Source organism: Takifugu rubripes, chromosome 1, assembly GCF_901000725.2.
Source record: "Takifugu rubripes chromosome 1, fTakRub1.2, whole genome shotgun sequence".
Lineage (NCBI taxonomy): Eukaryota > Metazoa > Chordata > Actinopteri > Tetraodontiformes > Tetraodontidae > Takifugu > Takifugu rubripes.
This window is the reverse complement of record NC_042285.1, coordinates 10,136,931-10,161,512: the sequence shown is the minus strand read 5'-3', so window position 1 is coordinate 10,161,512 and position 24,582 is coordinate 10,136,931. Positions and strand designations below refer to the sequence as shown.

General features: G+C 45.0%; 1 protein-coding gene across 2 annotated transcripts in view; it reads right to left on the bottom strand.

The window, feature by feature from the left end:
• Positions 1-12,316: 12,316 nt before the first annotated feature.
• Positions 12,317-24,582, bottom strand: part of snx29 (sorting nexin 29) — an 82,031-nt gene continuing 69,765 nt past the window's right edge. For both annotated transcript variants that reach the window (XM_011604789.2, XM_011604783.2), the window contains exons 20-21: positions 17,210-17,349; positions 12,317-14,037 (exon numbers count right to left, since the gene is read on the bottom strand). In XM_011604789.2, coding sequence (XP_011603091.2) covers positions 13,911-14,037; positions 17,210-17,349 — 267 coding nt within the window. In that variant the 3' untranslated portion in view covers positions 12,317-13,910. The remainder of the gene's footprint in view (positions 14,038-17,209; positions 17,350-24,582) is intronic.

Sequence of the window (24,582 nt, the reverse complement as noted above, 5' to 3'; positions counted from 1 at the left end):
GAGTGTCGGACAGTGTGAAGAAAATTTAAGGTGCAAATAAGACATTCCGGAGGTAGTTATGGTTAGTCAGTGCAAATATGCCAAATATGGTTATTGGTGCTACAATTAAGTGGTGCATTTAGATTCCCACATCTGGCCAATCGGCAGGTTAATTAAAAATGACCTCTCAAAAGGTTGTTACTGTTAGCTGCATGTTAGTATATTTGTTTTTATTTATTTTTGAATAAAAAGTTACTTGGATTTTTAGCAGTCATAGTCGGCAGGAGTGGGTGGAAGGAGGCGGTGGGGGGGGGGGTCAGACAGGTGAATGGATTACAGTTGTGGATACAGCTGTATCTGAGAGCAGTTCTGCACTTTGAGCCATGTCAGATGTCTGATTTATCAACCGCCAGACCAACGTTATCATCAGCAGGAGATCCAGCTGACAAATGACAGCAAGCAGGACACGCTTGGGGGTGCAGGGTTGGGCACTGGCCCAGGGGAAGAAATATGTCTTTGCACTCCAGCACTTTCTTCTGATTGACACATGCTCAGGTTTATCTGAAGTGCTTCATCTGCAGCTTAATTAAAAAGCGAAACTCAATTTTCACTTATTGTGATGTCATTTCCTGCATGGTGAAATGGTTAATGGTACCAAAATCTGCACAACCTCCTCCAAAGCATTAAATAAAGATAAGTTCAAGCTAAATCTGCAATTTGAAGACCTCTACAACATCAAAAATAGTGTTCTATATTCACTTGGGTGAATGAAGTTCTATATGTAATATGTAAAGTATATAGTTTATGTTATAATATAACATATATACTGTATGAGGTTGTGTTCACAGGGCTGCTCAGAGCTCGGAAGCAACAGATGCTCAGTGACTAATCCCACAGCCTGAATATTTTGTGTAATTTCCATGCCTGAGAATGAATACACTTTTTTTTTCATCCTCATGCACTTTCATGCAGCGCACAGATGCTAAAGAGAAGCCGAATGCTCTGCCGTTTCCCGGCACCTGGGGCAGATCTCGCCGCTTGCAAGCATCATGAATCGCAACAAGTCGAGTTTAAAAACACAAACCCATCCCCTGTTGCCATGGAAACAGTGCCCCTCAGAGTTTGGATGCAATGAGAGAAAAGAATAACGTAAGCACTTTCCTCGTGGTTTGGTGCCATCAATAAGTCATGAACGAGGTTTTTTTTCCATATTTATCTGTGTGTATCTGCCTTTTTTGTAGTGAGTGCGTGGCGCGTGGCATCATGCGCCACAACACGTTTGACTCCACAGAAGAAGTCAAAATAGGCGTCTAATGCTCAAAATCCTTTTGTTCCTGTCCCATCACATCGTGAGCGCAGGGAAGCGGGCTCTCCCGCGCTGAGGCGTCGTGTTCCAGGGCTTTCCAACACGCCGGTTATTTACAGAGCCCTAACCAATGGCCAAACCACCCACCGCCGCACGCCATCATCACCATCTCCCACACCGACACCCACTGCTCCACCCACGCTGCCTCTGTGCGCACGCATGCACATGGATGTTCCATAATTGCACTCTTGATGAGGTGGCAAAAGCATCAGCATTAGTATTTAGATGGCAGATTAATGAAATCATACGTCTGATTTTTCAGTCAGAGGGTGTCATGGGAACACTGGATGCCTGCCCCCCCTACCCTTACACCATCCCCCCCCGCCTTCCTAACTGTTATGTCATTAGAGCCTTTAATTACCACGCTGCTGACTATTGATGATGGCAGAGGGGTGAGGGTTCATGTTGCCCATGAGCGCATGAAGAGGAAACCATCTAGAGGTTTAGTCAAAGTCTGCTGTTAATGGAGAGACACTCCGCAGGGCCAGTATGGCTCCTCACGTGGTTAGGGGTTTAGAACTTGGGGGTTTGGGACTTGGTTTGGGAACCGGAGGGTCACTGATTAATGTCCCTGACCAACAAGTTGCTAGGAGTGTGCACTGATAGATGATCACCTCCTGGGCACTGCTGAGGTGCCCTTGAGCAAGCCACTGCGCCTCAGTGTTGCCCCATGCTGCTTGCATGTGCTTAATATACACTAGTTTGTGTTCCTTGCAAAGACAGGTTCAATGCATAGAACCAATTCCATGTGCGTGCATGTATTTGTGGCAAATAAAGGCTTTCTTCTTCTTTTCTTGCTCTCAGTTGGCCACACCAGCCCAGACAATTGCTTAAACGTTTTTTGTTGCGGATGCAGATGGCATGTTTGTTTACAGCTTATTTGTTTCACCTTGTTTCAGCCATCACGTCCGATTCTACGTCCATTTCATCTGTTTTCTATTTTCTCATCACTCCTCAGCAGACAAGGAGCAGCAGGGCCAGTTTCCTGAATTCCAAACACACAAACAGATTTGTGCTGCTTATTGAATCCATTTGTTTTGGGATTGCTGCTAATGAAAGGGCCATTAGGTCTGACAACACATCTGAGGAAACTGCAGTGAGACGATGGGTCACCACAACATCAGCCATTAAAGACCAACAGTCCTTAAAAGAGGGTATCACTTCCTTCCTCTGCAGGCCTGCCGTTGCCCCATACGGAGCCGCCGCATCGCTTAGCTGCTTCCTTAAACATCCGGCGTGACTCATCACCGCAGATGGGTGAGGGCTGTGAAGAAGGGTCAGGTTTGTTTGTGGACCTGGGATAATTGCAGTATTTACTTGTTGGACAGAGAAATTAGCGTGTAGCTGGCTGTTTACTCCAGCATGAAGGAGGCAGATGAGCCCAGCTGCCGTCCTGTCAGTTCAAATGAACATTGTTGTGATCCTTCTAGGTGGCCATTTAAGACGACAGCTGCAAGACCCTCCATCTTTTCTTTCCTAATCAGCTATCTGTTCGGTATCCCTCAGCATTTTCTGAGGGCTGACGCTTCTCTGGATGCATCATCCGCCATATTTTACCAGGAGGTGGACAGACTGGTGTCAGAGTTTCTCTCAGACTTTGTTCTTGTTCAGGGTTTTCTGTCTAGCATCTGGAAGTTCACCTTGGATCATTTTACATCAGGGAACGCTGCATTAATTCACTCAGACCCAACTGTCAGCAAGAGTCGTGATTCATGGAGCAGTGCGCTGAACTGACACTCAATCTGTCTTGTCCCACCCAAACTGGGGGGCACGTTTCTTGAGTCCTATTGTTGAGACTGCACGCTCCTGCTGCTAGCCTCTATTACTGCATGGAACGTTCCTCTCCCCCTTTTCCTCAAAGTAAAGCCTCATCAAGGTCTGAGTCACCGTGAGTGTGTGAGAAATTAAATTCCCCTAATTAGGACAGCAGATTTTCTGCTTTATCCTCCTGCCTCCCAAACCTCCCCTCAGCCAGACAAATCTCTAATTAATCACTGCATGCTGCTGTTGACGGCTCTTCAGAGGCCTCGCTGAACTCGAGAAGCGGACATGTGCACACATCCGCATGCCGTTCGAATAATTCCAACAGTGCATATCATGGCGTTCTTATACATTCCGGACTTTTGTGGCTGAGGTTTATCAGTCACAGGCGTTACGGTGGTGCAGTTAGCGCAGCTGCCTCGAAGTAACCTCGTTGCTCTTTAGATTTTGGACACCAGCAACCCCCAGACCATCCAAAAGTTCCTTTTTTTAATAAAAGCAAATTAGATCATGGAGTATTTATCAATATGTACGTGCTCCTGGCTCAGTGTGGTCACATGCTCAGTGATTTCTCTCTCATACCAGGACAGATTGTGACAGGATTGTGTCTAAAATTGTTGCATGTGAAGGCTAACTTCAACACAGCATGTTCAGCTCATCCACACCAACACTGGGATGTATAGAATATACTTTCAGACTGTATCATCACCTGGATGGGGAGCAGCTCCAACCTGGACTCACGAATCCAGGGTGGTTCGCTCATCAGAACCATCCGCCCAGCTTACACGACATGCATATTAAACGGTGCAGAACCAGGGTCACCAAAATCCCAAGAGACCCCAACAATCAACTGTTGCCTTCAGGGAGACGCTGCCACCGAGAGGATATGGAGGAGCTTCTTTCCTCAGGCCCTCTGTATCCTCGACAAACCTTGACTTTGCACATACATTTCACTTTATATTTGTATTCATATTTTATATTACTGAGTTATCTTTTATTTTAAATTGCTTGTTTTTTTTTTTTTCATTATTCTCTTGCCCTTTTGTTTTTCTGTAGCGTGTACATCTCCGGAGGGGAGACACGATGCAGTTTGCATTTCACTGCACGACAATGTACGACTGTGTATGCGACAAATGAAGCTCACTTGATTTTGAGTTTTGATTTATATTAGGTGAACTTTTGTTTTACTGCTGCAGTTTGCAATAAAAAAAACAAACAAAAAAAACCCAAGAAAAGTATTCTGTGAAATGTATTGTCAGCTGGTCTCTGTTTATGATCCAGAAATATAAATGTGGATATTTTATGCTTTTTCCTCCAACCACATGTCACTCAAAGCCATCCATTTGTTACTGCAGTTTTCTCACAAATTAACAGTCAAAAAAGCACATTCACCTTGGCTGAAATAGTGACCAATTGGCTTATTTACGTCTCCTGCAGGCCAGTGTGCCAACAAGGACGTCCTTAGGTGGACTAGACATTATTCTAAATTCATTATTCTTTTTTTAAGACTCATTATACTTAAATGAAGATTTAAAGATAAGGATGGAAATGTTGCAGCATGATCACTGTTGCTGAGGGTCCTGCAGCGTGACTTAGGTCTGTTCAAGCTCGATGAGACGATTGGTAACTTTGGAATCCATGCTGCTCCTAAACCCATGCGTTTCCTTCAGAACTGTGTAAAGCACTAATCTGATGCTGGTAAATGTTTGATCAAAAGGGAAAGTTCCCTTTGATCCTAATCAATGAGATTAAAGATAGGATTGGAATCGAACTGTCAGCACCAATCTACCCTGAAGAAACCAGAGGTGGTCCTCCTCTAAAGATTAAAAGTTCATCCCAGCGTGTTCCTGCTATCTGCAAAGAATAAATCTGTGGCAATAAAGGATAGATCAGAAGTTGCTATGGCTACCAGGTGACCAGAGGGATCTGTGTGAGGACATGTAGTGGACAGTCATGCGTGTTATAACAGTTATAAATAACAAAAATATAAAAACAGAAAATAGTCCAAGAGGCCAATTAGCCATAACAACATTTTAGTTTTGTTCCAAATTTAAAGAATCTATCTGGATTTTGAGTGGACCCATTTCCTCTTATAACCTCAGTGGGTGAATTTTTGGGTAAATATAACGATGCTGGCTGACTCAGTGTTAAAGGTCAGAGCTCTTTCACCTGGATTCCAGCACTTGCTGCAGGCATTAGTGTAATTGGGTGTTGGAAGTACAAACATCAAATCATTAAGGACAGAGTAATTAAATCATGTCGTCTCCAGCTGCACTGTTGTCATTAAACATGAGGACCCCCCCCCCCCACCCACACACATACAAAGAACAGCTTTGTATTTGTTATAAATTACCAAATATTCCCACCGATAGTGAGATATTTCAATTGAATGAGGACCAGCGGGGAGATGAAATAATTTCATTCCCCCAGCAAGACCTTCTTTGATGTCTATATCTGGCTGTAGAACATATAGTAGGTGTAATGCATATGAATCACCCCCCCCCCCCCCCCCCCCCTACTCCTCCACAAGTCAACGGTCACCATCGGAGAGCAGCCGAGAATCCATCTGAGAAGCACAGCTGGTCTTAAGGAAACAGTGTGATGGGATTCCACTTGCCGCTGGCTTTACATATTCCTCATCCTCGTTAGATAAACATGGGCTCCTGAGGGCCCAGCTGGAGCTGCACTGTAACAAGCGGAGCTGGAGGAGGCGGGAGGAGCGGCGTCCCCTTACTACCGCTGCCTGGGTGGAGCTCACGTGAAGCCAAGTGTGTTTGCTTCAAGGGGCCTCGGAGACACAGTGGTCTCACGGCCGCTGATTCCCTGCACGCTGCAGCCGCTCCGCTTGGACGCACTGCGGCCTGATACCAACACTTTTCTGGCGGCCGCATCTGTCAGATGTTAATGCACTCGGTTCGAGCGTATGGGGGACATGTAACAGCAGTTCACGTGTATAAAAATTGATTTTTAGCCCCCGAAAGGGCCAGATTCCCCAAAGGCCCCCTCTGCTGCATCAGACTGTTCCCATTCACAGGGCTGCAAAACATTCCCAGCTGCCATTGCAGCCACTTCTAGTGTGAAACAATGCCCATATGTGGGTCCGTTTGTACAAGCAAACCCTCCCCCCCTCCCCGGGATTCACAGCGCCATGAGCACATCTTTAAGGTCCTATAGAACCTCAAAGTCACGTCTCACCATATAGAGGATATCTGTGAAGACTCGAGGTGCATCTGTGCATTTGAAACATGAAGACTGAGAAGACCTTGGTCGTCATAACGTTTGAGACTCTGTCTCAAGGGACATAGCAGGGAGGATATAACCCAGAGATACACACATTAGTCCACAGAGATAGGAAGTAAACACACAGCCAGCATTAGACAGTCTGGATGTAATTATAGATTGTATTTATCAGCACTTGACTGGCTGCTTATCTGCACACTGAAATAAGTGTTAATATGAATGGATTGATAAAGCTTTAACATTATCCCAAGTGTGAATGTGGGAATTTTGGACCATTGTTTTGGAACGTGATCAGGGAAAGTAAAACGTGGGGGTGCTACCCAAAGTATTTCAGCAGTAATCATGGATTCATGGATTCCAGGGGAAGGAGACCCGATTTAACCCACGTGTGACTAAGATTCACACAACTGGGATCAAATATGAGTCTAAAATATTATGTTAGAAGACAAAGCATCCCTCTGCTGCAGCAAAAACAAAGAACGCTTCTATTTAACTTCACACCCACATATTGACTTTGCTTTAATTAAAAAGTTTTAATGGAGCTCCCTCACCTGAAAGCTAGGCGTCATTTCCAAGAACAGTCACGAAGAATGCCAACCCTGTCAGTTGGGAAAAAACTAAACAGAATGTTTCAAATAAGTGTGAAGTGTGTGAGGACGAAGTTCATCGCCTGGCGTGGCTTCCAACAGCAGATGTTGCCTGAGGGGGTAAATCAGAACCCATCACACACCTTTGCTTTAGCGACAGAGAAGTGTGGCCACACACACAACAGCTTACCAACACTTGCAGCATGTGAGGGAAGCCGCGTGTGGGTGAGATATGCAACAGCTCGGAGCGCCGTCCCCCGTGGCGTCCAATCCCGAGGATTCCACCTATGAGTCAGCAGCAGGGAAACTTCTGTCGTCACCCCACCACCACCACCACCACCACCACCAAACCGCCACTTTCTCACTCCAAAAAAGCTGTCTGGCTGCGCGCTAACGTACCTTTTAATATGGCGCTTGAGAGTCAGTGGTGGTGGGATGTCTGGAAGTTCCTGTAAACATGTTCAATGTCTGACTGGCATTATGGATGTTTATGACTGTTTGATTCTTTCTTTTTTGGAGCGCATCAAACACGGAGGATGAGGCTAAATCTGCAGCATCTGACCCTGAAAACATTACAGACCTTCTTTGGTTTGTTCCGGGGTTAAAGACCCCGCAGCTAATCCCATCAATCACTCTGTGGAGAGCAAGAACGAACGCTGCAGGTGTCGACTTCACTACACACTCGTGCTCACCTGTGAATCACAGACACCCCGGGGGGGGGCCTCAGCGGGGTTGAGAGATGGCTGAGGAGCCAAGTGTTTGATTCAGAATCTTGCATTTCATGTTGGTTTTTTTTAAATTTATTTTGAACATTCTCTGCCCCCGTTGTCATGGTTTCCTCTCCTTGCCCTCCAGTTGGATTACGCCTCCTGTGTTCCACCTGTGTTCAGCTGGTCCTGGTGCTCCTCCTCCTCTGTCTGTTCCTGTTTTGTTTGCTTCTCGTTATCCTCCATCTCTCCACATATTTCTCATGTTGTTCCACGGCAAAACAAAGACATCGGCGGACCATTCCCCAAATGCTCTTTATCCAATAACAATAACAAAAGTAAAGCTTTTGAAAATGCAATCTTCCAAATCCCTTGAGAAGATTGAGTCACCTCGAGGTGGTTTTCAGATGATTCGACATGCTTCAGCAGTGCAGACGGCGGCCCAGGCCCTGGGCGGGCTTTAAGGATGATAATTGAGATCATCAAAACGTTACCTGACGTGGCTGCTAAACGTTGCTGAAATTCTGCTGGAGCTTTTCTGACGTGTCCCGCTGGTCGGAGACGGAGTGACACCAGTCCAGATTGCTTGATTCAAAAGCTCACTTCCTCACTATTAGAGGGTTCTGGAGAGGAAAATGGGTCTGTAATTGGGCTCTTAATCACAGGAAGTGGTGTTTTACGACTGGAGCCAATGACCCTTAATGGTTGTGCAAATGGGAAGAGCAGCAAGGGAAAAAACCATCAGGATGCATCAGTACTGGCCTTATCGCCTTAACCTTCTGGACCCTTTTTTAAGCTACAATATGGTATTTTCACAGTTGGCTCTGGAGCAGAAATCACTGACCCCAGAGAGGTGCCCCTATCATCACCTTTAAGGGACCATATCTAAGAGAATCGGCAAGGTCAGACAGTCAAACGGTGATGATGGAGCACGGAGGAGGCCGAGGATGCTGTGGAATGGTGTCGTTGAATGCACTGCGCAGTGAGACAGGTGCCCAAATGTGACTGTGTCCTGTCTGCACCGGCCAAACCTGCATTTCTTTTTCAGGGTGACTGGATGAGGTGAAAATGTTTCTGATGGTTTCACAAAGGTTTTGTGAAATAAGTTATCTGCTAATATATTTAGAAATCAGCTGGACTGACTAATGTTTTTATAATGCCTGAAGAATTTCAGCAGAGCGACAAAAAACCTGAAGTTCATCTAACATTTGGGATGATAATTACACCCCGAATATGACAGAACAGCCATTTTCTGCTCCACGGACAAGGAAATCCAGGAAACCACAGAGTAATACCTCCCATGTGTAACGAAAATATCCGTCTTTCCTTTGTCACTGTAATTTGCGCCCACGGAATACACGAAGACAGAATCAAAATGAATCTACGCTTCAGAGGAGGCTTATTAGAACAAGTATAAAAGAACCGCTGATGTGAAAAAGATGCAAAACACATCCAAACAGAAGCAAACAGCGCTGGCATTTTAAAAATAGATGTCGTTGGTGAGATGAACACAATGTGCTTTGCTTTCAAAGCAAAGGCTGCATTCGCTGGAAGTCCTAGCTTGGTTACTCTCAATAATCCTCCTTGTTTCATGCCCGAAACATCTGGCAGCAGCTGTTTAAATGCTATATAGATTGATTTAAGTCATTGAGTTTTAACGCACGGCTAACTGTAGAAGCTGTGATGCCTCGAGGGGCAGGCAGGGCCCTCTTTGAGGGTCTGCATTGCATGGTGGACAATAAGCAGCCTTCAGCTAAGGGAAACAACCAGAGGAAGTAAACTAAGGCGATCAGAGATAGTGCCGCAGCGCTCTGTAGCAGTCGTCTGCCCCACGTGCATGTTACTGTAGATCCACTGCTCTAATCAGCAGATCCCTCATCTAATGAAGTTGCTGCACGTTGCCTGAATGCTGAAGTTTACACACGGCACAGAGATAACGCACATAGTTTATTTCCCGTGTTCCCTGAACATGCAGCATATTAATTAGCACAATCCATTACAGCTTCACTCGGGGTTTCATTCAGATTGGAACGGAAACAAGACCTACCATGGATCATCTCCACCAGGTCCATTCTCCATTTAATTAAAGGTCATGTAAATCCTGGCTGACATTACAAACCCAGGTTACTTTAAGGCGCCGCAGGGCCAAGGAGGGAGGAAACCAAGCAGCCTGTGGCAGGGGAGGTAAATATAAAGTGTCCCAAGGGGAATAAAGCATGGAGGGATCCGTGATGAGGAGGGAACAGCAGCTACAAGAAGATGAAGACAGGGAGATAATTGGGAGATGAAGAGGGGATCGAGGAGATCAGAGAGACGAAAAGGATGAAAGAGCAAACGTGCTGAGGGTAACAGAGGGGTGAGAGTGGGAGGCTTCCGTCATCTATGGGGAAATCCTTTAATTCAGATTCTGACAGCCGAAGAACCTCTTGAGGCCTCAACACACCAGCCCAATTAGAGGCAACCATCGGAAACTCGGACCAACCGTGAGTTCACAATCGTTTTCGTGGAAACGGAGGTAAACTCTTCGTGTCAGAGTTAGCGTCGTAGGTGCTCTTGTTGCTGCTCAGTTCTTAGAGAGCGGCAGAGGTTCAGATGTCGAACCCAAACAAAGAGGACAAGAGGAACATGGACACTCTGCCCAGAGTTTAACTTCAATTTTAAAAGATTTAAAAGATTCATTTGAAATAAAGCTAAATGAAGTTAAACTAATTTACAGTAAATACGTTTAAAGTGATTTGGGTCAAGACAGCCTTTTAGTTTATAAAATGCTGTGCTTTGCATATTCCTACAAAGACAAACAAGCAAACACAGCTTTTTGGTGGAGATAGAACCAGCAGCTTTGAATCTGCTTGTGAACCTGGAGGTCAAATTTCTTATGAATGCTGAACAAGCAGGTCTTTTCTTTCTTTGCATCGAGCTACTTTCTAAGAGGAAACTGGAGTATTGAAAATGATCCCGAGCTTTGCCTCAGCAATGTAGAGGCTGAGGTTGCAATAAGCCCCGCCACAAGCATCTCAGATACACACTCCTTAACCTCAGAGGACGCGTCTCCTGCTGCCTTACTTGCAGGCATAAACACGGGTACATGCATTTTTTTAATGGTTCGAGCAGGCTCCTGTGTCTATATGGTCTCCGAGACATCAGCACATTTTCTTTAATCGTGAGAATAAAGATTCACCCTCGTGCCAAGCCAGTATCGTGTCTCACAGAGATAGGACTGTTTATACAGTGACCTTGTTTAAACCAGGGTCTCCGTCTCCTTGCTCCAGAGGTAATTACATACGGTTCTGTAAAATGAACCATGAAGGACTTCCGCATCTTCAAGGCGAGAGAAGCCAAAGGAAAAAAGAAAAATGAAGGTAATACATACGTAATTTATTCTCATTGTCGCCACGAGGTTAGTCTGTTTCAAGATGGGCTCCTCCTGGTTGGGGGTCTTCAATGGGTTTCGATGTATTTCTTTAAGAGAACTCACTTTCTCCTTTCCAGGTTCCAAACTTTGTGATGGGAAACTCCCAGTCCCAGTTCGCATGGCAGCAGCAGGTGTAGACCCTAAAATATTCCCGCTGCCTCCGATAAGGTGAGCGGTTAACGATTACCACAAAGGTAAGAAGGACACATGCTGATTTCACTGCCGGGTCAACTCTTCTCTCTTCAGAGATCCTACAAGAGGCAGAGACGCCGATAAGTTCCCCCTGTGCTGCACATCCTGGAGATCCAACACGAAGCCAAGAGACTACATCAAAACATAGGAAATGTTTAAGCAAATCCTTCCTTTCTCTGCTGCCAAGTGCTGTCAACTAAGTTCTAATCAAGAACAATGGGAACACTGGCCACTTGGATTCCATACGTCTGTGTGCATGTCTGCAATTGCCAAAATCACCCATCCAGCCTTAAGTGGGCTTGTAACCAATTTTCTGGTCAGTGGACAATGAGCATTTGGTACAGCCTCTCCAACATGACCAGCGCCGAGAAGAAAAAAAAAAAGCTCCCTTAAAGGAAGAACGGTTTGAATGAAAAACAATCCATATCCAGAATCCGGTCCGAGGTGCTCCGTAGAGGCCGTTCCCATTCTGTATCCATCCATTTATGCGCGCCATTCATATGCAGAATAAAAGGTGAGCGCTGATGAGCCGTCACTGTATAAATACACTCGCTTTAGCGGTCTGCATCTAAATGAGCCTATACTGCTCCTACACACGTGAATATTTAAATTATTGTGACAAGCAGGGATGGGGGGAAAGCTTAGCTTGACAGGGTCATGAAACGGCCTTTAGTTTCCATTTTCGGATGACCACAGTGACACACAGGCATTATTACTGTACGCGCTGTACATCACTGCTCTCTGCGTCCAGTGATAAGGATAGAGCCTGACTGCTGACTGTGGTTAGAAGAGAAGAACAGCTGAGGGAACTCTTCTACATTTGTGCATCATTTCTCTGATTATCTGCTTCGATGTGAAGGAGCTGGATGGGTACTGATGGAAAGGCCCTGGGTCATTTATGAGATATACATGCCAGGATAACTGGACCTTACATACACAACTCAGTTTTAAAAATAGTCGATATGTGGAAGAGCGGGATTCGAGTTTACCAAAATATAAAGTATACACCTTTTGGTTTCTAGTGTTGGTGCACTGCGTGTACATACAGGACAGGACGCATTTAGCAGCAGCGTAGTCAGATGAAGCTTTAGCTTCAATAACAGTCTTTAATAAAAAGATATATATGCAAAGTACATTGTCAGATTGACAAGATAAATAATGCCAACGTTGAAACCAAGACGTCCCTGTGCAGCTCTACACGCTGACCTCAAGTCATTGTCCAGAAAATCCTCATATTAAGGGGCCAAACCATGAAAGATGAGCAGGAACCAGGATTGATTAAAAACCCATGAGCCCTGTTCCTTTGCGTCTTCTCATGAGGTGTAAACATTGTTTACCGTTTTCCGAGTCGCCCCTTTGATTCGAGTTTCCATGAACCCTCCCGACACGATCACGTCTCGTTTGAACACGGCCTCTGACTACTCTTGGGAAAGCCATACATATGCATGAGCTTCTGTTTTACACACACTTGATGCTCCACAGCTTCCCTCGCTCTCCAATGAGCAGCCTTTCTTCAAGTGTTTAGTCATCGCTTAAACATTCATTTGCAACATATCATCGCATTAAGTCACGTTAGATAAACAATCTTTAAACAGTTTTCGGGCATAGCTGACGGCTTTTGCAGACATTGATGATAGCCAGCAAAAACGAAGCAAGTTCGATTAAAAGTCTCTTCTGCTCCAAAACCCTCTGAGAAACCATTTAAACTGATTTAAGACAAGATCATCGATCCCGAGCTTTACAGACAGGGATGATTACATTTTGCGTACTTGTCACCTCAATCTGGAAAGAGCAGTGATCGAAAATGTTGCAAACTAAGTTTATGTTTGCAAAGGTTGTTGTTGTTTTTTTTAAATGATCGATAGAAGAACCTCATGTTGGATGTAAACCGCCATTGGATCTTCTGCCCTCTGCTGACAGGACCAGTAACAACAATGCAAACATGCTCAAAGAGGTTATGACGCTATCCCAATATGCTTTGATGATGTAGATCAAAGAATAACTGATAAAATATGATATAAGATTATCAGTGTTCCACGCTCTAAATTTATATCTATAAACCCATTTCTTAATAAAGTTTTCACAGCTCATTTGAGATTTTGGTTTTGAATACGATGCTTTAATGTGATAGTTATGTGAGATTTAAACAGATCTACTGATAGTATCTGATATGTTGCGTGTGCTGCAGATGGTTCTCAACATAGATGAGTATTAACAATCACAGGCAGCAGTTGAGGATAAAGGAATGCACGCTGCCTGACACCCGCACACACAGAGTGGGCAAAAGCTGCAACACTGGAGGCACCAAGACACCCTCTCACTAAAATCTGAACAGCAGCAGCGGAAATAAAACACACCATCATAATCTCACTGGGTCTGAGATGAGCAGTCCTGGATAGTTCATGTGTGGATTACAGTCTCAGTAAGGTATGACTGGGTCCCTTGACAGGCAGCCTGGGTGAAACCATGTAATTAACCAGGCAATGAACTGAAACCTTTACATATCTCCCACCCATCAGCTGACACTTGTCTTCATTAGGGCCCCGGAGGTCCTCTCACAAGCCTAAAGCAGTGAGAACCAGCTGTAGCAGTCCAGAGGGGACATGGAAACATCCTCAATCAATGCAGCCAGAAAGACCAATACGCTGTAGTTCAAGGCTCTGGGGTTAAAGGTCGCCGCTCTGAGGTTCCGGTCTGGCTTCCTGGTTGCGGCTGCGGCCCAGTCTGGGGAAGCGGGAAGAGGTTTTGGACCGTGGCGTCTTGGCTACGTTGTCGTTGGTCTGGGGTGTGTCACTATAAAAGAGCAAATGGACACGTTAAAACTAGAGAATTGAAAGCACAACATGACAAACTAGATGCTATGAATTGAGCAAAAGAGCCTTTTTTAAATGTAGTCACAACTCATTTTGTTTCCCCAGTTGCATGCACGTATGTTTTCTTTCACTGAAACATTGTAACCACAGGAATCGTTTCAGGAATCACAGTTATTTACTTTGTACCCATGACCTTTATCTGTCTCATTACTGCCACAGAAACAGTCTGGACCACTTGAAGATGTGGCATAGCCCCAGTTACCCTGGCGACCGCCTTCACCACAAACGAACCTCTGATCCTGGGACTTATCTGACGACAGGCCAAGGCGAGGAAATGAAAAGCAGCGAATGAACAGCGGGAGTCAAAATGTTTTCCCTGTGAATCCCTCAGCTGCATTTCATCCCCGCCGCGCTGACCTTCTGCCCGCTGCCGGAGACGCGGTGCAGATTTAGTAAAGGGAGTGACGGGGTCAAGCACTGGAGCATTGGGACGGTCTTGTGTTAGAAGCGGATTCAAACTCACACAGCTCAGAATATATCAGAGCATATCTCACAGCAGCGGTGGCGGCGGCACAGGTGGAGAACAGAGAGTGCAGACAGACGCACAGCAGAGGCAGCAGCATCGCTGCATGGTGAGATTGAAGAATATACAACCGCAAAGTTCGTCTCATAAGCGTCTGAACAAAAAGGCACATTTGTCTGGGCCACTTATCCCCGTATCGCCACGACGCCAGGCACGCTCAGTCAACCCATACAAATCTGGCCAGTCAGATGGGGGTGAACTCCATCAGCAAATCAAAATTAAATTGGGGGCAGCATGCAGAGCTGAAACTGCAAGCCATCTTATTTATTCATATCAATCTAGCTAAAGTAGCTAAACGTGCTAAATTAATCAGGCTTATAGATTTTTTTCCCTCTCTTTCTCTCTGACTCTCAGAGTGGGCTTGTTGGCCTATTTGGACGTCATGTTGGCTTATAGAGAATAATAACCTTCCCAGGCATTGTTGGAGTATTAATAATTGAACTGCAAAAACACATTAGGATTATAATAGATGGCTGCACACTCCTACTCTTGGGCACATTCACACATCTCGTTTTCAAATTTGTGAGACTCCAGTCACATATTGTTTGATCTGACGCTTAAGGGAGAGGACGACTGTTACCGAGCACCAACGACGACCGAGTTTTGGATCCAGCTGGTCTCTCTGAACACTGCAGCCCTCTTTTCCTCTACCTAACACCACACCGCCTTTCCTGCCGTCCTCTGTTGTTGTATCTGTCCTCGCCTGCTCAAAATTCTCTCAATGCAGCATCTGTCGCCTCGTGTTTCAGCCCCACAGCCGCTCCAGCCTCACACAGGTTTTCCTCACACAGTATTTCTGGCTCGCCGTTTACTGGACTTGTTTTTATTATCCTGCCCAGAACAGTTTGTGTCCATCTGTGCGTACGAGCGTGTCGCCCTTAAAACAAGGTGCACGGCACGAGAAAGCAATCGTTCTAATTACCAACATGAAGCATTTTACTGGTATTCGAGAGCCATTCACAGTAGATAAATCTACATCAAAAACAGCCTGTTTTAAGAGGCTCTGCACTGGTTGTGCTGTTGTAAGTGATATTTTACATGATATATGATAGAACATTAGATGCTGATCAGTGGTGATCCAGTGTCACCTGTAATTCCATGAAGCTCTGCCTGTAAGACTTGTGGTGTCAGTGCTGATCAGCGCAGGACAGACAGGACAGTCCTGCATACGTAAGGAAAAGTCCTTCACTATCAGCTCTGTCAGTCATCACCTGATTGTTGCAGCCAGTGCAGAGAGGACCTGTGCAACGTGTCGTGAACCTCAACACAGACAGGAAAGGAACGTTGGCAACGTTCTCCTGATGCTTCTCTCGTGATTGTTTCTCTGTAAGTTCAAGAGGAACAAAAGCCTCTGCCTCAGAGAGCAGAGGAACACCACGAGGAGAGGCGCAGGCTGTACCGCCTCGACACTGCAATATTTCATGCCATTCAAAGAGGCGCAATAAGTTTCTCTTTCAGCTGGGAGATATGAGGGAGACAGATGGGGATATTAAATCTCTTCAAGGCTAAATAATGAGCACTCGGTGTTATGGAGTTTAACACGGTGTTTGCATTTGTTCTATAGCACCCCTTTCCAAAAAAGCTTCAGATGATCCCTATTTTCATATTTTCCTATTCTCTTGACTGCTGTGACTGTCCACGGGAGCGACTCCGTGCTTTCCAACTGCAGGGTCTCCTGGAGGAACAGGAGGGAGCGCCGGATTCGCCTGCGGGAGCGTCTGCGGAGAGCACGGCTGCGAAAACGGCACACCTATGAAAGTACTTTTTCTTTTCCTGGTGTATGTGGGAGAAAAAAAAATACCACATGTTACCATGGTAACCAAACGATCTTGGATAATTATGTAGATCTCGGCTTGGACGGTGCTCACAGAAATCACGCGCGTGCTGAGAAATACCCTTTGACAAATATCTACTAACGAATCTCCCACATGATGATTTAAGGAATTTCACAGGCATTGCATTAAAAACAAGTGCGCGCACATATTCACTGCAGTCACGATGCTGTTGACTCTGATGTCTGCAGGGAGGAAATGGCGTTCCAGTCAGGTCACACGCTGACAGTAAGTGAAAACTGATTCTTGACAGGAAGTGAGTGGAACATCTCATTTTCAGATGTAGCCTGCGAGAGGTGGGCAGACACGGCATCGTGCACTCTTGCACTTGTCTGAGAGCGTGTGCATGTGTGAGAACATATACGCCCAATATTTAAATGTGCATGAGTGTAGAATGCAGAAATGTTAGTGTATTTAATCCCTCTGGTCCATATCTTATGAGAACTCTGGGTTTGACATCCTGTTGGATCAGAATTATCTGTGAAAATCGACTGTCAAGGATTGATTTTGGAGTGTTGTGTGAATATAGGAAGGGATTTACGGTTTGGAACATATCAATTTAAATGTTTTAATAGCAAAATAACAGCAATTTTCTGAGGATTCTGCCAACCAAACAGATTACATCACATCTTTCACAGACACAGTAGGAGCCCTGCGCTTCTCTCTGCGTCTCTTTCCCACTCACACAATCACACACTTAGAGAGATGCTATATCGAACACGCCTGTGTACACTTACAGACAGAAAGGCAGCAGAGACAGCAGGGTCTCTTTGGTCGGACGAGCTGTGAGCTCCGGCAGTGTCTGGATCAGTTTGTTCATCACCATGCGAAGGTAACCCTGCAGCTGTTTCCTCCTCTCTTCCACAAACTTGGCATCCTGCAGACAGAGACAGACGGTATGACGGAGCTTTAGATTTCAGCAGCGTATAATTGATTTACGTCAACAGCAGAGTTTACAAGGCTTTGGGCTGAGCGTGGGGCGAGGGCGATGCTTTCACTGGATGGTCAAAAAACTCTCTTGATGGTATTTGATGTCACTAAGCCCCTCCCACCTATGCTACAAGATCAAATGTCGGTATCTTTGTACCCGATAACCTCAGAGGCCCCGTCTCCAAACAGGACAGACGATTTAAATTATACAGCATTTGTAAAGCTCCTCGGGTGCCAGAACATTGGCCAGATTCATCAGTTCAAGCCCGGCAAACGCGGCTGCGATCTGCCTGTTAAATGTTGCCCAAAGGACAAATAGTTCTGAGGTGAGTGATGACTAGTGTCACAGGATGGGCCGATTTAACATCGGCCAGTGGTGTTAAAGAGGTCACTCTGTGTTAGAGTTCTGGTTCAGTTATTTCAAGCCCAACTGCCCCTCTAGTCACTTTTTGGAGGGAAAATTCAATTTCCTTTAATAAGAAACACTGTATATTCATGCTGCCAATAACTAGACTGCCAAGTGCCCCCCTCCCCTGAGAGGCAATACTCAGTGGATTTGATTTATATGTTATTTTGTCAGTGTGTAATTTGGCTTTCTGGGACTCTGGAGGCAAATGCAAGGAGACACAGCTAATCGGCATCCAGCAAAGCAAACAGAGGACAGCGTTTGGAGCAATTAAATAACAGCCATTAAAAGAGGAAAACCATTTACTCATTGCAAGATATATCAATTGGTGCTGAAACAAGAATTATAATTACTCGTCACTCGTGTGTCATTTGTTTCTGCCGTATCCTGCAGTGGTCAGTTTAATGGCTAAGGTTGTGGGTTTGATTCCAGCTCAGGGCATTGTATGTAGAACCTGCCTGTCCCTCTCACACTCCAAGAACATGCACCTGAGGTTCACTAGGGTCTAAAAATTCCTCCCTGCTATAGGTGAGAAGTCCACTCTCGCCCCCATCTGATGGATGAACCGAGGGTGGATAAACTGCTGCATGCTTGGTAAAAGAGACGCCGCATAAACTCGATGTGTCAGATTAGACTGCGGGTGCCAGCATGGGTTTCATGTTGTGTCAACACATCCAAGGACATCCTGGCTGCTTTTATGGATGTCAGGGCAGCAATAACACTAATGGACATCGTGACAGATTCATCCTCTTGTGCAGACAGTGAGGAGGGCTGAAGAGACCAGGTGCCGTCCCTTGTTTGCAGAGTGGCACGAAAAGGTAGAGCAGAAACTGTGCTGGCATATTGATGCAGGTACAGGCCCACTCCTGTCCTATGACATCTACAGTTTTCTAGCTTCTTGGTTCGCTTTGTCTGTCTTAGTTCCTCCCATGGCCTCCCTGTCTGCACCTTTAAGCCTTTGCACAATAGCTTGTTTCTAGGCGTGCGTTTATCTACAGAATTGGTTGAGATATTAATACTGATACAGGACCATGAAGTGTTTGTGCGTATCCACATATCACAAGCAGAAAAAGAAACAGGATACAGAGCTAAAAGCCAGTGAGGAGTGATAAAAGGGAGAGGAGCTGCCAATGAAAGAGAAGCATAATGTAGTCCCCTGCTTCAGGGTCTCCACAACTGCTCAGCAAATTAAGGGGATGAGGGAGGGGGACCACTCCACTATTATATCCAAAGAACTCAATGTTGCCTGGCAACAAAAAGACACTGCAAGATGCAAAAGTAAAAGCACGATATTGGATCAGGCCCCTTTGTTTTTCCCGAAGGGAAAGTCGATGCTTTTTAATAGTGAAATTGTGCGTTTTAAGAGACGTATTTTTTGGTTGTTCTGCTCCTGAAGACACAGGCTGCTGGAGGGTTGGGATTCCATGTGGCACAAGTCCTGGGCTGAACATTCTGGTTGCATAATAAGCTGCAGTCTTGGCAATTCAGACAAGAGCAGAAAGCGGGCATATGTCCCATTCGTAAACCTGTCCAATGCTGCCTGACATGCAAAGCAAAACAAATGTCTCGGCTTCTCATACAGTCAAGTTCAAGTCCAAATCTTCCAGGTCGGGCCTTCAAACAGCAACAGCGGGGCCGATCTGAGCGTGCAGTACGCTTGACTCAAACCAGAGTGGACACTGTTGGCACATGCTAGCAAAACGAGTTTCCACCAAGTTGGTTCACCGTAGACCGCAGTGAGGATGTCAGGCTGTTCCCGTACCACACTGTGGGTCCAGGTCATGCATTAAACATCACATGCAGTCCAGGGGCCGCTCATACAGGCCCACCACAATGTCTGCTTGTCATAATTAAAGAGGGTGAAACATGTATATTGCATAATATGTGAACACAACATACTAAGACTGGTTAATAATTCACTTTGTAGATTCTGATTAATTAATCAGGGCAACCTTGGCAATCCTCTCACTCGCTCTCTGTATGTGCAAATGGGGCCACTGCTGAAGGCCGCGGAGCTCTACTTCAGTGAGGCATATCGGCCCTGGCGGGGTCAGACTGACATCTAACAGCAGCTCTCTGACTCCAAACATTTACACATTGTTTTTCTAGCTCCACTGGTCAAATTTCACACACCAACAAAGGTCGTCCAGATAGCTCTCTGGCCAGTCCCACCGTGGCAGCACAGCAGCTGTCTGAGGCTCCATTTTCAGAAAAATAATGGGCACAAACTGATTGCAGATGTATTACTCGGTTCTTTGCAACAAAGAGCCTTTTATGCACAGTCTCGCAATACTACTGAGAGACAAAGTGAGTAGAGTGTTCCACAAAGAAATGTCAGTCCCATCTAAGTATTCTTTCACAGTTTGGCTCTTTTTTAATTTGTGGCCCCTGGGAAAGAGGAACAACACTGCATCTCCATTTGTAGTGATAGAGGAAAATAGCAGTGATAAAAGCCTGACCAAAAATGAAGCGATTTTTATCAAAGCCCATTCAAGTGACATGAAAGCATGAGATGGGAGACAATAACACGACTGAGAGATGAGAGACAGACGATGAAGGAGAAGAAAGGATGATAAGCCATTCAAATGTGGACGAGGCACGGCTAGTGAGAAAACCTGACAGTTTGGCTCTTGGGTCCGGCAAACAATGTGGCTTTCATGTAATCATCCTGCCCCTTTAGCGCCTCCACGTTAGCATCAGGAGGCATTTGACAGATGTAACTTGGGAACATTTAGTCTGTACGCTTGGCCAGACCCTGACAAATCAGCTGGTTAAGAGCTGTCACAGCCAGGGTGTGTGTGTGTGTGTGTGGGTGTGTGTGTGTGTGTGTGTGTGTGCCTGCTGTCTTTAACATGATCTGCCTCGCCTAAAGCACTCGGAGACACAGAGGGAGAGTCTCATTAGCTCATTAACGGGACTCAGAGACGCAGATGCACAGATGAATCAAAGACACCAAACCGTGCTGGTGACGAAGCATCACAAGGCTGCCACGAATAAATTTCGGGGTCAAATTGGCCAATGGCTGCTGTGACATGAGCCAATTCTCCATAAAATGTAATCATCACTGGTACCGTGGCTGTTTATAATAATGCAATTCAACATTGCAGCATAATTTGAACTACGGACTGTCCTGTAAGATTCGCTCAGGTAATTGGAGATAAAGGTAAGCGCGACATGTGAATGTTTTTATTGACATGCAAAGCTATTACCAGAATTAATCAGCTGACTACAGCTGAATATGAGCGTGTGCTGATTATCAGGTTATCTGCTTCAACACAAGAGGAACTGTCATTTTTATGGATTAATCCTTTTGTGCTTAACAAGGTTTTCTCATTTTCTCACTTTTGGATTGGTTGTTGTAACAAGCAACCAGATGAAACTTGAAATTGCCATAAAATAACTTTGGTATAACTTTACAACTAATCAGATCTACTTTATAAAGACAAGGACAGGCCACATAATCTGTTGATGTGATTATTCTAATTCAGTGGTTTATCTTAATGATCATTTCTACATGCTTCACACTTAGAGGAATTCCAATTAGAGTTGCAGTGACTGAAAATCTATGACGATTAACAGCAATCGCAGTGTTTAATCCATTCAGTCTGGGTCACCTGTAGGTCGAGCAGAGGAAGGATGGTCAGATCAATTGATAAAGCTCAGGTCTGAGTTTATATCTGACTAAACACTGCTGCTAAAAACTCAAAGCAAGGAAACACTGTGGACAAAAAAGGTTCTACTTGCATTTCCCAGAATTTTTCTTTCTTCAATCCATTACATAGATTTCACTGTTAAACCCAGTTTCAAAAGAGAGGCGCCTCTGCACTGTGGCAGCTTGTCTTGTTCCTCCTACATTCATGGATTTGTCTTTAGAAACGGATCCAATTTTATGGGACGAAGTCATTTGGCATCTGGTGGATCTGGCGGATTTTACACTGGCTTTAAAAAAGTGTAAATGTAAACTCAAAGAGCTGCAGGATAAACATGGTCAAGTTCAAGGAAATGCTCATCAACGCTAAATCTCCAGCTGGAATCATCATTTTCATGTCCTCAGTCATGTTTTATGTCAGTTTGATTTAGAAACTCAAGCCAAGGAAAAGGTAAATTAAGGCCGGCATGTGAAATATCATCGTAAAACCACATGAGCAGGCACAAATCTTTCTGTCTGAAAAGTAAGGCAAGATTTCATGAAAAAAAAAAAATATAAAAAATAATCCCCTCATTAAAATATCAAAGGTTACAAAATGACTGGGGGGAACCACAATATTTCCAAAAGGCTCAAAGTGTCCCCAGCTGGAAAAATCTGAATGTGCCTTAAAAAGTGATGATACTGAACAGACGAAGGTACACTGGCATTTAAACTCACGTCGTCTGTGACGTGTGATTCATGTAGTGAGCACTGAAGTTAAGCACAGATCAGTTTTACACCTCTGTGAGTCACCATTCCCCTCCTAACGTTGAGTCCTGACATCGAGCGGGGCAGATTAGCCAATTACAGACCACGGGGACGCATGCTGCATGGCAATTCAGTCCTGTAAGCATAGCTAACATGCACGTGGACAGGTGTGTGTATACTGTGTCTTAAATCCTTTGACAACTCCAGCTTTGTTTTTATCCAACTCTCAATCATTGGGCATGTATGTGCACATGTGAGATAAATGCATCCACAGAGCTGTTAAAAGGCTTATGAAGGCCTCACATAAGTAACCTACTCTCACTTTCTTCATGCTTAGGTGCTCATAATACACAGGTCCTAGGTGTGTGTGTGTGTGTGCGCATGCTTGGATATCAAAGTCAACTTTGGATTTGCACAACTCCGTATCAAACGTGTCACTTTGGTAAGGATAAAGGCGGGAAAGAGGTGAGGAGGGAGACGGCAAACGGAGAGGCAGAGATTAGAAAGCTGCACGCGTGCATGCGAACAGAGCAGGAAAATAAAAACAGGAGGAAAAAGATGCAAACTGAGAAAGCCTTTGATCAACGCTGGTTTTGTCACAGTGCTCGACTATGTGTTTAGAGAGCGAATAACCGCACACATTATCAACAATCACAAAATAAATATTCTGTGCGTGCACTCTGTGCACAAGTCTCTTGTGCTGTGCAGCACTCCAATAAGCTCCTCATCAGAAACACGGCACCAATAAAGAGCTCTGCTGCCTGAGGCTTTCTCCCCTTTAATCGCTTCTATTCAAAATCAGTTTGCAAAAAAACCCTCAAAAAGTCTTGAATGTCACTGGTTTTCACAATGTAATGTCATTTAGGGGGAATATACAAAGTACAAAAGGGACTAAATAAATACTGACTCCTCCGTCTAACCAGCTATTAGTTACTGGCAGTACTCTAGTAAATGTTTAAATGGCATATATTTTACAACGGGTCATAAACCAGCACTGCTGTATGTTATGAAAATGTGTTTCATATGTTTATGAGGCCTCAGGAGACGAAGTAAATGCTGATGAGTGCATAAAGAATGCCTAATCAATTTGCAGACTTGTTCCCCTTTAGAGCTTTTTAATGGAAGCATTGAAACCAACTTTATGGTAAACAGAAACGTAGATTGTAAGAGCACGTCTAAACATACTCTGTGAATATTGAACAGTTATGATCATCAGTATTCAGGGATGGAAAATAAATGGTCAACAATGAATGCACCAGGAGAAGAGATGTTTCCTTTCAATAAAATATGTTATTACAAATGAAGAAAGTCAGCTCCACTGGTCATCCTAACAAAGTAAATGACGTTGTTGGTGGCTGGGGAGGGGGGAAGGACACCTCCCTAAACCTTAAACCTGAATGAGACCTGTCAGCAAGTCTGTGACGGTGTCCAAAAGCGAGTATATTCAAATGCCAAAACAAATGTGGTTAACATCGAATCGTTTTTTGCACCTCACGTTTGAATGGATGCATCAAATGGAATGAAGGACAAAAGGATTCAATTACCCTTTATATACCGGTACTGTGAAAGCCTCAAAAGGGGTGCAACAGGGCAGAGTTTTGACTGAAAAACATATGGCTACTACTTTGTTTTAATAAAACAAAATACAGCTGAAACTGTAACGCTCCATTTTACCACAACAGGGGGATCGTTGCTGTTTTCGCCACTCTAAACAGGCTGAGAGAGTCAGCAGCAAACCTCAACGAGTGAAATAACAGGGAAACACAGAGCAGCAGGCCTGCTGATTACTGAGAAAACCACACACCCACTATAAACACACAGGGATATACAAAATACACACTTCCAGCTGAGGAGGTTCAATTCTCGTACAAAAACAGCCTAGTTAGACACAGTTTTATGCTTTTTAGTTCCAGGTTGCATCTGTCAATTGTGGTTGAGCGGTGCAGAGTCGTGTGCCCAGCATCACCGGTGGAATCGGGCTCTCGGCCCACCTGAATGGGGTCTGTTTCTGACAGTTTGGGCAGAAACGTGCGCACGAGTGGCTTGGCGGAGTTTATTTTGAGGCGCTCTGGCTCTGTCGCCCTCTTGGGCTCCCTCCTCTCCTGGCGTACTGGCCTGCCTCCTAGAAGCTCCTCCAGGTTCTTGGCAGTGTGCTGAGAGAACAGCAAACCTCCTGGTCATGTGAATACACATGTGCGCTCCTGCAGGGGCTGAACTACCTGAGCACCACTAGTGGTGAAGGCTCTGGAAAAATGCAAAGATGGTCAAGACACAGCCACAAAGAATGCGGACATGGAAATGTTCACTTTACTGTTTTCTCATTGGACAGGTTGATACCCCCACACGTGTGGCTGACTTGGAGTTGACTAGGAGATGAT